The 15,270-nt window shown below is 34.9% G+C and overlaps 2 protein-coding genes across 3 annotated transcripts; one reads left to right on the forward strand and one right to left on the reverse strand.

Moving 5' to 3' along the window:
- Positions 1–4,984: 4,984 nt before the first annotated feature.
- Positions 4,985–7,899, forward strand: LOC104234699 (3-ketoacyl-CoA synthase 20-like). The gene is made up of 2 exons (XM_009788308.2): positions 4,985–5,775; positions 6,791–7,899. Exons 1-2 carry the CDS (start codon positions 5,062–5,064, stop codon positions 7,553–7,555), a joined length of 1,479 nt encoding a protein of 492 aa, XP_009786610.1. The 5' UTR covers positions 4,985–5,061; the 3' UTR covers positions 7,556–7,899.
- Positions 7,900–8,544: 645 nt separating this feature from the next.
- Positions 8,545–13,050, reverse strand: LOC104234698 (pentatricopeptide repeat-containing protein At2g02980, chloroplastic). 2 transcript variants are annotated; one of them, XM_009788305.2, is made up of 2 exons: positions 10,906–13,050; positions 8,545–9,616 (listed from the first exon to the last, which is right to left on the reverse strand). In XM_009788305.2, exon 1 carries the CDS (start codon positions 12,932–12,934, stop codon positions 11,117–11,119), a length of 1,818 nt encoding a protein of 605 aa, XP_009786607.1. In that variant the 5' UTR covers positions 12,935–13,050; the 3' UTR covers positions 8,545–9,616; positions 10,906–11,116. The 2 variants fall into 2 exon arrangements, with proteins under 2 accessions (XP_009786607.1, XP_009786609.1); XM_009788307.2 differs by having other exon boundaries at positions 10,832–13,050.
- Positions 13,051–15,270: the final 2,220 nt, after the last annotated feature.

A 15,270-nucleotide genomic window follows, 5' to 3' on the forward strand; every position in this document is an offset into this window, starting at 1 on the left:
GTCACATTATTGTTCCCTTGCCGGGATGTTTGTTTGATATTATTGATCCCTTGCCGGGACTTTTTTTTTTGATTGGTGTTGACAAAAAAATGGGAGCGGGTTGCACGCCTGCAATGGTAATATATGAAATGGGAGCGGGTTTGGGAGCGGGTTGCACGCCTGCAACGGTAATATATGAAATGGGAGCGGGTCGCACGCCTGCAACGAGATATATGAAATGGGAGCAGATTGCACGCCTGCAACAAGATATATGAAATGGGAGCGGGTTGCACGCCTGCAACGAGATATATGAAATGGGATCGGGTTACACGCCTGCAACGAGATATGTGAAATGGGATCGGCTTGCACGCCTGCAACGAGATACATGAAATGGGATCGGGTTGCACGCCTGCAACAAGATGTGAAATGAAAGTGAATTCTGCATTTATTTTCCTTATCCTTGTCAATAATTGGATTTTGGTTTCCTTATATTCCTCTTAATATTCTGTTGTTATCTGTTATTCCCCGAAACATGTTTTCCCCCTCCTATCTTTAACTGTAATTATCTGCTTTTCTATTTCCGCTATATATGATATAACTGCACAGGTTTATTTGGTAGTCTGGTCCTAGCCTCGTCACTACTTCGCCGAGGTTGGTCTAGACACTTACCAGCACATGAGGTCGGTTGTGTTGATACTACACTCTGCACTGTGTGCAGATACTGATATCGAAGCGCTTGGACCGCAGTGAGGATGTTGTCGTCAGTCCACACAGGCGACCCGAAGTAGTCCTGCAGACGTTTGCGGGCCTTGGCGTCACCTCCTATCTTTCCTTTATCCTGTTTCCTTTACTTATTTCAGAAACAATGTCTTTCAGACTTTGTATGTAATATTCTTAAACCGTTTGTGAAACTGTGACACCAAATTCTGGGTAGAGTTGTATTTAGACTTCCGCATTTTGTATTAAGATAAATTATCAGATTTTGTCTTCCGCTTAATTATTTCCGCTATTTGTCTGATATTTACTCATCACTGATAATGGTTTAAAACTGGAAAAGGTTAAGTAATTAGAATAATTTGGCTTGCCTAGCTTTCACCGATAAATGTCATCACGTCTCTCGAGGGTGGGAAATTCTGGTTGTAACATTAAGTCATCCACATGAGAAACGCGTAGCCGTGTATTCTTTCATTAATTTTCTTAATGAAAAGAAACAAAAAGACTAAGTCGCCCTTTTAAACGAGGGAATTTGGTCAAAATATAGCAGCTTCATATGTCTTGAACTTTAAGGAAATCAGCGTTGAATGTGACATTTTTTAATTTTTATTTAGTCATTTTCATAAACTAATACTATGAGCTGCCAAGATGGAGTACTTTATATTAACCACTCATATTCAAGATTTGCTGCAATTTGAAAACTCCATTTGCTTTTTGCTATGGGAAAATTTTGGTAGATGTTGGGGTTTAAATTCTGGTGGTTGGGTAGTTAATGCATTGATTTGAGTATGTTGAGTTGTTTTGAGCTGCCAGAGGTGGTGAATAGTATATGTGTACTAAAGGGGAGTAAATTGTGCATATGGGGGTTGGTACTGCTGTTGGTAAGGGTGTTAAATGGGGTAGGTCTTAGGGGAGTAAAGTGCTCCGTTTCAATTTGTTTGAACGAATTTGAACGTGCACGGAGTTTAAAAAAAAAAATTGAAATTTATGGTCTAAAATAATCTGTAAATTATCTTATTAAGGGTAAAAGTGGATTTTTACAATTAAATTATTTTCGAATTTAAAAATAATTTGTTCTTTTTGAAACTGACTAAAAAAATAGATTCATTCTTTTGAAACGGATGGAGCATTTTTTTTGTTTCGTGACATGGAATAAATATAATACTCCTCCGTTCACTTTTACTTGTTCAGTATTCTAAAAATAGAATTTCACTTTTACTTGTCACTATTATCATATCAAGAGAAGATAATTTCTTTTTTCTTGTTATACCCACAACATTAATTACTCATTTCAAATCATTTTCTCAAAATCATTAAAATATGCATCAATTAATATGGGTATCATGGTAAATTATGCACTTTATTTATTATTTTTTAAGGGGCGTAAAAAGTCAAAACGTGCCAAGTAAAAGTAAACGGAGGGAGTACATTAATTTTAAAGAGTTCTGGTTGTAATATTTGCATTTTGCTATAATAGCTGAACATGGCTATTGGCTTGTGCTTAATAACAAAGAAGAAGTTCAAACAACTGGAAAAGTGCTGCTGATCGAGAAACATTACGTTACTAAATGGAGTACTGCTTATTAAGCAACACCTATAGATCATATAATCACCAAAGGTCAGGGTCGGATGTAGAGTAGCGAAAGCGAGTTCATCTGAACCCAATATTTTTAACGCGAAACATAAATTTATATATAAAAATGTACTAAAATTGTCGCAAATGGTAGGTTTGAACCCTAAGTTTAAAGATACAATGAGTTCGATTTTAAAAATCGTAAAAATCGTAAAGGTTTAAACTCTGAATCCGCTACTGTCAAAGGTTGTGTAGGAGTGGTAATCCCCCATCTAGGTCTCGGGTTCGATCCCGGGTATAGAGCCATTTTTAGTAGGGAGCATTTTTTCCCCCAAAGTAGGATTTCCCGACGTGAATCCAGATTAGTACGTTGGACCCTAAAGTGCGTATCAGACACCGATGAAAACCAAAAGAAAAAAAAAAAAAAAAAGACCATATAAAGTCTTGCTAAGAAACAAACTTAAGGACAAAAATAGTTTGAATCTTCGCTAGCATTTGCACATAGAATTAGTTGAAATTTGAAAAAATGAATTTTTAAAGATGAGACAAAAAATAGTTTTTGAAACATGAAATTGTGTTTGAACATGCATTTTATTTGAAAAGAATTTGAAGTTTTGTGAGTAGAAAACTTCAAAAACTACTCTAGAGTTGTTTTTAGGATTTCAAGATTTTGTTTTCAAAATCTGTCAAAAATTGATTAAAATCTATAAACAAACAAATATTTGAAAATAAAATTTAAAAAAAACTCCCAAATTTTATGGCCACAACATTTCAAGCTAACTGCAAAAGTACTGCTCAAGCAACATTATAATTTTACGAAACATTAGTAAGTACTTATTAAGTAACTCCAGCAGATCATATAAAGTGCTCACTAAATATATAAACATTGTTATGTGCCCCACTTGCACCCCCAATATAGGGGGCCTCCTTCCCTTGTACTTTTAAAACACATGGAAATACCTTTTTTTATTAATTCGCCTTCGTAAAAGAAACAGTCAAATTTGATAATTAATACAGTCAAATCTCTTTATAGCATTCTCATTTTTTTGATTTTTTTGTTGCTTTAGTAAATTGCTATTATAAAAACATATAATTATAACATAACATGAAAATTTATTTCCAAAAAGAACTTGGCCGTTATCGGCAGAATATGGTTGTTATAAATTTCTTGAAAATTTCATACTAGGATTGTGCCTGGGAGAAATTTAAAAATAACCAGATTTACAACTGGTCATTCAAAAATAGTCCAGTTTCAAAAGTAATCGAAATTTAGCCACTTTTCATGTAAAGATAAATCTGAGCGAAAACACTGTTCAAAACCCGGAAAATACGTCTGTATATTATACTGGAGTTCCAGCATAAGTATGCTTGAACTCCAGCATATTATACGAGAGTTCCAAGATAACTATGCTGGAACTCCAGCATAGTATGTTGGAGTTCCAGCATAAGTACACTAGAACTCCAGCATAATATACTGGAGTTCCAGCAAGTATAAATGTCCAGTATAATATACTGGAGTTTGGAGCACCGGTGCTCCAGTCTCCCATATATTATACAGGAGTCAGCAAAGTATACCGGTCCAGCATAATATGCTGGAGTTCGTACACAGATGCACCGAACTCCCGTATATTATGCGGGACCGGTCTCCGTTGCAGCAAAATAGTGGCTATTTTTCATTGACTTCGTAAACGGTGGCTATTTTTGAATGACCAGTCCGAAAACTGGTTATACCATGCTATTTTAAGGAATTCCCAGAGGGGCCCTCTTTTGATTTCTAGATCCAATTTTTTGGGAAATTATTGGGAAAGGGACATTTTATACAAGATTATTTGGGTTGAGATATTTGGGTTTTGTGTAACTTGCTTAATTAGTCTGCGTTTGGCTCCCACATATGGCATGTGAGGCCACCTAAAGCATTTAATATGAGATGGTTTGCCACCTAATTAATTAATCCCACACCTAAAAATGCATTTTTCGACTTTAATTACTTTCTGAGAGACTAGACTTTAGTTAGTTGATTTTATTGAAATGCATTTTTCGACTTTAATTATTTTTTTAGAGACTAGACTTTAGTTAGTTAATTTTATTGAAGAAAAAAGGTCGATACATCACTATAATATGTAATTTCATCACAAGCATAGAAGATCAAATTTCGATTGTTGTGAAAGTTACTAAATGAATCTATTTTATTCTAATTTGATCTAAGAAGAAAAATCACGCAATGTAGAATTTGAATCAACGACATTGGGTTTTTGAGCCACACGTTCTACTGAACTGAATTAAGAGCGTTTCTTATCAGAATAAATTACACAAATGGTCGTTTGATTTTACTGTTTACTTTTTCTAGCCGGTATATACAGATTATACATTGATTATACATAATTATACACATATTATACATTTGACGACTATTTTTAGTTTAAATAATTGAGTGGACTATTATTTAGGTTAATTCAACAATATCTATTATCCTTTCTTCCAACTACAATAATTCGTTAGCTTATCTTCTTATCATGGGTAAAAATCTCTTCCGACACATGTAGGGAATAACCTAACCTTTTGCATTTATTAAAAAGGAAATGGAAAGTTGGCAAATGTAAATGACAAATTTTGACTATATTGTATTCATATATCATCAATTAATGGCACATTAATTGGGTGGGCAAAACTATTTTTTTCAGTACTCTTTAAATTGTGACCAATCTTGATGTACTTGGAAACTCATCATACTCCAAATATTATTTTTTCCCTCAATCTTTCTTGTTTTAGTCTTTCTCTTCTCTTCTCCAAAAACAATGGCAGAAAATTCTCCAATTGGAGAAATCCATTCAAATCTGCCCAATTTTCTTCTTTCTGTTAGACTTAAATATGTAAAACTTGGTTACCATTACTTAATATCAAATGCAATTTATCTTTTCATTGTTCCAATTCTTGTTGCTATTGGACTTCATCTTTCAACTCTTACACTTGAAGATCTCATTACAAATCTAGCCATGTTGAAATCTTATTCAACACTTGTTGTTTTTTTAGCCACATTATATTTCATGAGTCGTCCAAGAAATGTATACTTAGTCGATTTCGCGTGCTATAAACCACATGAACGTTATATGATATCTAAAGAACGTTTAGTGGAGAAATTGGCTGGGATTTTTGATGAAGATAGCTTGAATTTTCAAAAGAAAATATTGGAAAGGTCAGGTTTAAGTGATAAGACTTATATACCAGTAGATAAATGGATTCCATCAAATTTTTCACTTAGTAGTAACCAACATCAAGCTAAATTGGTTATTGTTGGTGCTATAGACGATGTGTTGGCAAAAACAGGAGTGAAAATTCGAGAGATTGGGATTGTTATTGTTAATTCTAGTATGTTTAATCCAACACCTTCTCTTTCTGCAATGATTGTCAACCATTATAAGCTTGGGGTTAATGTGATTACTTATAATCTTGGTGGCATGGGTTGCAGTGCTGGACTTATTTCTGTGGACCTAGCTAATCGCCTTTTACAGGTTGGTATATCTCCTTTCACAATTAATAGCGAAAATAGTAGGGATTAACCAGTTTTCGAATTGGTAATTAAGAAATAGGCAATATTTGTAAAGTCATTGAAAAATAACTATTGTTTTTCTAAAACACGAAAGTTCCAGCATAATTTGCGGGATTATGGAGCTCCTGCATATAAACTTTCCAGTATATTATGTTGGAACTCCACCACGGAAAATTCCAGCATAATATGCTAGATTATGGAACTCCTCCATTTAAACTTCCCACATATTATGTTGGAACTCCAGCATATTATGAAATTCCAACATATAATACTGGAATCTCATACGTAAAAAATTCGAACTCTGGCATACTGTGTTTTTGTTCAGATTATATCTTTATATGAAAAAGTGGCTAAATTTCGATTATTTTTCAAACCATGGCTATTTTTCAATTACCAATTGTAAATCTGGCTATTTCTGATTTTTTTCCTTATTTTTCCTACATATATTATACACAATTATACATATATTATATATATCTATCTGTTATTTTTAGTTTAAGTAGTTGAGTAAACGGCTATTTAGGTTAATAGACTTACTCTCATATGGAAACATCTCTATGAAGGTTACAATAACACTTACCCTCAATTTTATTTTATATGGCCCTTGTTTTCTTTTTGTTTGTTCCAAAGAAGATCAATAATATATTTCAATATTTAGAAACTCTTCAACATTAAATTTTCATTTTACTTTTAGGTATGTTTTTGAAGGAAAATACTTTCCAAAAAATGTCTTCAAGTTCTTTAGCTATACAAGTTCTAAAAATATATACTTTTAGTATGTTATGAAATTTTTTCATTAAATTCCGTACCTAATCAAACGTCATCATTGAGATGCAACAAAAGGAAGATTGTCCCATTTTGATTGTCATCTTTCCCTTTTATATGCTTTTTAAGAAATCACAAATAAAAAGAATTTTTTGACAAGTTTACCCTTATCTCTCTTCAATAAATTGCTGATATATGAAATTACTGAATAGGGGCAAGCAAACACCTATGCACTTATTGTAAGTACAGAAGTAGTCTCAGCGGCCTTCTATACAGGGAAAGACAAATCAAAGCTAATACCAAATATGATTTTCCGGATGGGTGCATCTGCTATTCTCCTATCGAACCGTTTCTCCGATCGTTGGCGCTCAAAATATCAACTGATGCATGTTGTCCGCACCCATAAAGGTGCAGATGACAGAGCATTCGGTTGCGTCTACCAAGATGAGGAAGAGGATGGAAAAAAAGGCATGTCATTGTCTAAAGACTTAATGGCAGTAGCTGGTGAGGCCTTAAAAACAAATATTACAACTCTTGGCCCTCTAGTCCTCCCAATGTCCGAGCAGCTCCTCTTTTTCGCCTCTTTAGTCGCGAGAAATGTCCTTAAAAGGAAAATAAAACCATATATCCCCGATTTCAAGATGGCATTCGAGCATTTCTGCATTCATGCAGGGGGAAGGGCCGTGTTGGACGAGCTTCAGAAGAATCTTGATCTCTCAGAAGAACTTATGGAACCTTCAAGAATGACTCTTTATAGGTTCGGAAACACTTCAAGTAGCTCAGTGTGGTATAATTTGGCCTACTCTGAGGCCAAAGGGAGGATAAAGAAGGGTGACAGAGCATGGCAAATAGGGTTCGGCTCAGGATTCAAATGTAACAGTGCTGTTTGGCGCGCGCTAAGGACCATTGATGCAGCCATTGAAAAGAACGCGTGGACGGATGAGATTGAGGATTTCCCTGTTCAAATCCCATATTGATGATCAGTACTGAAACCATAAAACACATTCAAAATCACTCTAGTATATTTGTATATGGGATTGTGCACCTAATTTTGAACAAGCGAGGTATCTGGAATTACAAAATTTAAGTAAGATGGGGAGCACCAGTAGGTTGTTCGAATTTCTATTAATTTCATTACAAAATTTAGGTCAGATAGGTGACTTGAATTTCAGTATTTCTTTTTCAATGTTTACTTAGCTCATTCATGGGAAGAGAAAGGAGGGGAGAAAAAAAAAATGCAATGTTGAGATGAGTCACAGTAAAGTGGTTACTTACAACTTTGTGCTCAACTATTTGAGTAAATTTTTTTAAATCTCAACAATGGTCCTCTCTTTCTTTTTTTCTCTTTTATCTCTATTATTATTATAGGTTCACCAAAAAAACAAATGAGAGGTGTCATGTGATAATGCAAGAGAAGAGCAAGGTACACATGATATATTTAATATGGCTGGTGCTTCGAGATAGGACCACAAAGGGTATGGGTGCACCAATAGGGTTGGGTGGTTTGTCATAATGGAAAACTTCGAGCATACTATCCTTCCATACATGTAAACAGAGGCGAATCTAGAATTTAAAGTTTATGGATTCTTGTCGTAATCTCAAATTAATATACAATAATAATTAGGTTCACATTTAGCTATTTATAGATATTTAGTGAATTTTTTAATAGAAATATAGGGTCTACGCAAAAGTTATTGGGTTCCGAGGAACCCCTATGCTATACTCTAAATCCGCCACTGCATATAAATCTATCTATCAGATAGTCTACGAGCACGACTGAGGTGACTATACATACAAATCATTGACTATACATATAAATGTGGTTACAGATATGTATGCTGAGGCATTATACTGAGATCACGGTCTAATTCCAATGGTGGACCTACGTTAAAGGTACGCCAACAAGTAGGTTGACTTGGCACCCAATCTCAGTAGCAATATCATATTAAAAGTAGTTTAGCACCCATAATTTAAAAATTTTGGATCATGATTCCACAATTAAACCAACAGAGAAAGCACTGTAGTTTTAAATCTTATATGACTAAACTAGACTAGATTTCGAGGATGAGTAGTCGATAAAGAGTTATCTCGAGGTATACACACAGTCACAAACTGCTTCACAAGTTGGACTCGAACCAACATCTCTGATAGCGAACGACTTGCACAAGAGAACATTTCTGTTGCAAGCATGTCCTTGGCCTAACCACACTATAATTGGGAACAAACCAAACTCCTGTATCCAACGTTTGTTTGTAAGTTAATAAACAAATAGAACATTAAGTTCCTTATCACTCTCAATTGATCTCGACACAATCCTAATGCAGTGCTAGTTGTCAACCATCACTTAATGAAGTGATGACAATCTCAATGTCAGACTACAAGGACATGTGATTGGAATAATTCTAGCTTCGTTTATAGATAACCTAATATTAAGATAGAAGCTGACACCAGACAACCATATCAAAATGCAGATCAATAGTTGGGTTTGTACAAAGAGGTCCACACAAGGATGTTATAGTACTCATATTATGTCAGCCATGAGAATGGTCCTATTTAATGTTCAATAACTCCAATCCAGCTGTCGCCGCTTTCTATCTCTGGCGCTCTAAATATCGGGTATGATTGTTACTTTCTTGCCCTGTCCACTCCCCCCACCTCCAATCTAGTATGGACTTGATGTTTGATGGGGCTAGTGGAAAAATTTGTAATCATACCCATGCCATCCGTTGAAAAGTAACTCCATTGGTAGAAACTCGAGAAAGATAGTTCCTTGAGCAACTATTTCTAGAAATTAACTCTGTTCACGAGATACTGCCAGTGCGCCAAAGGTACAAAAGAGAATCATATCTATAATACGTAAAATAGCAATTTGTTGAGCTTACCTCTGTTTCATTATAGAGGGCTGTGTTATCACCACTTTTTGGATAGGAGCCATTGTTGTAATTTGTCCAAAGCACATGCATGCCAAAGTTCACTGCTGGCTTTCCAGTAGTTGGATAGCAACAACTTCGCTTTTGGTCACATTGTGCATGTGGCCACTGAGAACAAACATAACCTTAAAGTTAGATAGTTTAAATGTGTCCTGAAAACTCCATTAACTTTTAACCAAAAAAAACATTCTTTCTATGAGGAACTAGCGATAAGTGGAAGACTTGCCAGCTGAACAAAGTAAAAAAAATCATAACTCTGAGACACAGAGGACAATCAAATTTTTCAATATAAAAATCTTGATCAGCATAGGGCGGCAGTATCTCATCCTTGTCTATAGATAAGGTTGTTATTGGAGTTAAAGATGGTGCTTAGCATCTAGAGACTAGGGCAATATTTACACATATGCAGGGGCGGACTCAGGCCTAAAATATGGGGCATGTGAATTGTGAATCCATGGTCTCAATATTATCTGTCGGCACCCATGCTCCAAAAAGGCTGAATGGTGCACTTGGTTCAAAGCTAAGTTATTTACCTAGAGGAACATGGATCAATTCTCACTTAATAGTTTTTCTTCCATGTTCTAGAAATCCTAGATTCACTGCACATATGCATGTAAAACAGGAATTATCAGGATCACCAGTGTGTGGATGGCAACAAATTACCAAACTTTGCATTATTAAAAATAGTTATTTTCATGTCCAAGGGGTAAAATAATGTGGAACACAAACTGCTAACATTAGTCTAACAGGATAATTTGGACAGCGAGCATGTGCCAAATGGAGCCATTTCTTGATTTGACTCCCCATCACAGAGAAGTATGGGAAGCATGCTAAATATTGCTAATACAGGTGAGGCATATGTTATGATAGAACCACATTTATTAGGAATTCTACACGGCAGTTCATAAAATTTAAGATGGCTAGTGGCCAGAATATCGTCAAGCAGGTTAGTGTAGAACAAGTTGTGTGGTCCTCTCTTTTCATGAAACATTGTTACCAAAACAAAAAAAGAGTCTGTGGTCCAAGACATATAATGGTCTCATCTCAATTAGGCCTTTGTTTGGAAAATAATGAAATTATGTACCAAATTGAAATACAGTATTTCAAGGATGTTGGTTCTACACTGAAATTTCATTTTCCATAATACAGGGGTATTAATGGATTCAATTTTAAGTTCTCTTCTTGAATTAGTACTGTTTAGTACTTCAGTTGATTACAAGAAAGAGTAGCTTCGCATGTAATTTATGGATTGAAATGATTAAAGAAACTAAGCAGAATATAATATATTAAAAAAAGCTAAAAAAAACTACTTATTTTTCAAACCTTGGGTTTGGCTTTACACCAAGATTCACAAGAAAATCTGTAAGAAAAGCTATTTTGATGGCTGATGAGAATACCCGGTCATCACAAGGAAACTCTGCATTTGCTCCTGTTGATGTTAAGATGGTTGATGTTAAGATGGTTGATGCTTGCTCTCTCTAGTGTGCATTCCATCAATTATGTAACCAAAAATACCCACCTGAACATTTTCCACCTTAAAATTGATGAAACATGTTAATGTGAAGGTGGTGGATATTTCCCGCTACAAGAGTGCGTATCGTTCATCTGTTACCAAAAATCCCCACAAGAACATTTTCCTCCTTCAAAATGATGAAACCTTTGCATATCTCTGATAATTAAATTTCGTTTAAAGATGAGCGATATGAGTTTTGCAGCTGAATGGCAGTCCCCACAGATTCTAAGGTTTTTAACAACGCGAATTGTTTTTCCAGGTGGACTATTAAGAAGACCAAAAGTAATTGCCAATTTTTCACTGTGGTACCTCAGAATAGCTTCTTTCTCTTCATTTTCTAGGCCAGGACGAAAAGCTATAGAAGTATCAGGAACATAACCAACCAATTTCAATTTCTCAATTAACTTGTCAACTTCCTGGTGGAGCTCCCTGTGCTCAATACGCGTAACCTCCCCAGAGAAGAATTCATGCATTACATTGTTAACCTCTATCGTACTACAGCCAGGAATTTTCTTAATATCTCTAACTTTCATCAATTTCCAGATATAATTCACTTCTTCCCACTTCCCAGCTCGTGCACACATGTTTGAAAAGATCACATAATCGCCACTATGTGATTTGTCCATTTCGAAGATTTTCTCAATTACCAGCTTCCCCAAATCCACATTTCCATGACTGCTGCAAGCAGATAACAATGTCCGCCAAAGTAAAACTGTAGGCCGAATTGGCAATTCCATTAAGAACTTAAAAGCATCATTAAGGCGGCCAGCCCGAGCTAACAAATCCAACATGCATCCGTAGTGTTTCACCCCTGGTACAATCCTGTAGCTTTCTTTCATGCTATTGAAAAATCTAAAACCCTCTTCAATCAATCCACTGTGGTTGCATGCATATAATAGACCCAAAAATGTAATTCCATCAGGAGTAATTCGAGTGTTCTGCATCTCTCGAAACAAAGATATTGCACAACGAGCACGTCCATGAATAGCATAAGCCATGATCATCGCTGACCATGCTTGAGTGTCCTTATAAGTCATGCTCTCGAAAACTAAAATTGCATCAGGCAAGCTCCCACATTTTGCATACATATCAATAAGTGCAGTGTTCACCTTAACATATTGATCAAAACCATTCTTCTTAACATATTCATATACCCACTTCCCCAGTTCCAATGCTCCCAACAAAGCACATGATGAAACCACGCCTAAAATTGTAACATCAGTAGGCTTAAGTTTTTTTCCTTGCAATTCACGAAACAACAAGAGGGCCTCATTTGGCTCGCTACTTCTCACGTAACCCATTATGATCGCATTATACGTTACCACACAAGGGTCAGGTATCCTATCAAACACGCAACGAGCTGAACCATTGTCATTACACTCAATGTACATATTCATAAGTGCAGGACAAACATACATATCGTCATTAAGGCCATATTTAATCAAAAGGCAATGCAATTGCTTACCTTCTTCTAAAGCTTCTCCAGCTGAACAAGCCTTCAACAGAGAAGGGAATGTATAAAAATCAGGAGCAACACCTAATGTTAGAATTTTCAAAAACAGGACAAAGGCATTTAATGGGGTGTCACTCCGGGCATAACCACGGGCCAAGAAGTTGAATAGGACTATATCTGGTTGTGGAATTTGATCAAACAGGAGGTGGGCATGGTGCAAAGAGGCAGGTGTCGGATCAGCTGTGCAAAAATCTATGAGCTTACTCATAAAAAAGACATCATTTTGCATGTGGGTTTTTATGGAAAATGCTTGAATTTGCTTAAGGTCTCTCAAAGATTTGCATTTGGGTACAAGAGAAAAAGGGTCAATTGGTGTGAATGTGTCTTTTCTTGAATTCTTTGTAATGAAATCTCGGCATGAGAAAGTCCCTATTTTAAGTGTTGGAGCAGGAAATGCCATGGAACTAGATTTGGATTACAGTTATACAATTTTTTTGGAGGGAACAAAGTTGTTAAATTTAACGGTTTTATATTGTATACCTAAGCAGATAAAAAGAAGTGTCATTCCTATTTCGACCTTTCATTTTTCATCTTAATTATCCTTATGTCTTTTTCTTCAATTCAATATAACTTCTAATTTTTTTTTAGCAGATGCAATATTAAAGGATTTTGTTAACATAGTGCGTGAGTGTAGTATGTTAATACCCTCTCTATTTTTTAGTTTGCAAAAGTAATTTGCCAGCACAATAATTATGGATATTTTTGTTATTTATCTTTCCATTTTCTAGTTAGATGCCACGCTAACTGTGACATTTTTGTTTCCACCCATTCCTCTATACTCTATAACTAATTCACAATTTATTTTGTTTGCTGCTTCCAATAATTTGACTCACAATTCACATGTCAAATAAAGAAGTATACTCAAATATCGGGAAAAAAAAATCAGAAATAATCAAATTTATAACTGGCAATTGAAAAATAACTACAATTTCAAAAGTAATCTAAATTTAACTATTTTTTACGTAAAAATATGATATGAACAAAACCACTCTCAAAAATCCAGAAAAATTCCAGCATAATATGCTGGAGTTCGAATTTTTTACATATGAATTTCCAGTATAATATGCTAGATTCATAATGTGATAGAGTTCCAACATAATATGCGAGAATTTTAAATGGAGTAGCTCCATAATTCAGCAAATTATGCTGAAATTTTTCGTGCTAGAGTTCCAACATAATATACTATAAATATATGCAGGAGCTCCATAATCTAGCATATTATGCTGGAACTTTCCGTGTTTCAGCAAAACAGTGACTATGTTCAACTGTATCAGAACATACAGTTACTTTGTGTAAATCGTATTTCTTGGTGAAGAGACTTGGTCCAAAAGCTAACAAAATTTAATTTTTTTTTTTTTTAAAAAAATTAAACGGATCGGGCGGGTGGATGCGGGTGTAGGTGTGGGGTGGGTAAACGCAGGCGCAAATGCCATGTGAGGTGGGGCGGGGCGAAATTTTACGAGTTAAGACAGAACCCGTACCGCACCCGCACCGCTTGCCATTCCTACCCGTTTGCCTCATGGCAGAACTCCAAGGCTAAAAACTAAAAGTGTTTCCTATGGGACAAGTAAAGGGAAACACTTATTAAATTTGAAGTGCAGACGAAAATTCAAGACCATTCACTTCGAAGGTTATTTACGCACTTTACCCCAAAGTATCCTATCTGTGCAATATTTCTAGGGATCTTTATATAAATAGCCAGTCATATTCATTGTTTACTTATTCTAGCCATATACATAGATTATACATTTTTATGCATAATTTTATACATATAATACATAAATTATATATAGCAAACTTTTACACCTTATTTATTATAAAATAAATACCTTTTTATAAAATTATATTCTATAGCTACCTTTTAGGTTTTATAAAAAATTATGTATTTGTAGTCACTTTCTACTTTTAAGCCATTAACTACGATGTGAAATATTTTTCTCTCTCATACTTTCTATTCTCTCTTTCCCAATAATACCGGTATTGTATACAATTTTGTTAAACCCATGTTCTTTCTCCACTATCGCTCTCCCAACCCAGTATTTTTCCCACGAATACAACCATCATTATCAATTGGTTCATCTCCATCCTCTCTCTCAAGTTTCAAAATTGAGAGAGATATGTATAAGAGAGTTTCTTTACCACCGATGATAGATGAACAAATTCATACCATAGATGATATAAGAGAGTTTCCTTGCATCAACAAGAGTCGCTGAAAGTTCTCCGGCAAAGTCTCTATTTCCTTTTGACTTTGACCAGACTTAAAAAATATGAATTATATTCAACAGTTTGTATTCAGCATGTTGTATATATGTATTCAGATATATCTGCAGTATGTATTCCACTGTATATTAAGCATTATGTATTCATATATATTCATGAGATTGTATTGTATGTGCTCTGCATTTTGTATTCACATATATTCAAATATATTTAGATTATACTATATGTGTACTGCATTTTGTATGTATTCAATTATATTCAGATTGTATTGTATGATAATGCATTTTGTATTCGTATGTATTCAGCAGATTGTACTTATGTATTTAGATATAATTGCACCTGTGTATATTCATATTTATTCAAAATATAAATGCAATATATATTGAGCAGTTTACTAAATTATATGTTTACTAACTGTTCTAAAAAAAAAATCATCACGCACCAACAGAACTTCCATGAATGATAGCAATAAAAAAAGGAGGGATTGAAACTCTAGAGATTGCTCTATTTTGTGAT

The sequence above is a fragment of the Nicotiana sylvestris genome, chromosome 10 (genome assembly GCF_000393655.2).
Source record: "Nicotiana sylvestris chromosome 10, ASM39365v2, whole genome shotgun sequence".
Taxonomy (NCBI): Eukaryota; Viridiplantae; Streptophyta; class Magnoliopsida; order Solanales; family Solanaceae; genus Nicotiana; species Nicotiana sylvestris.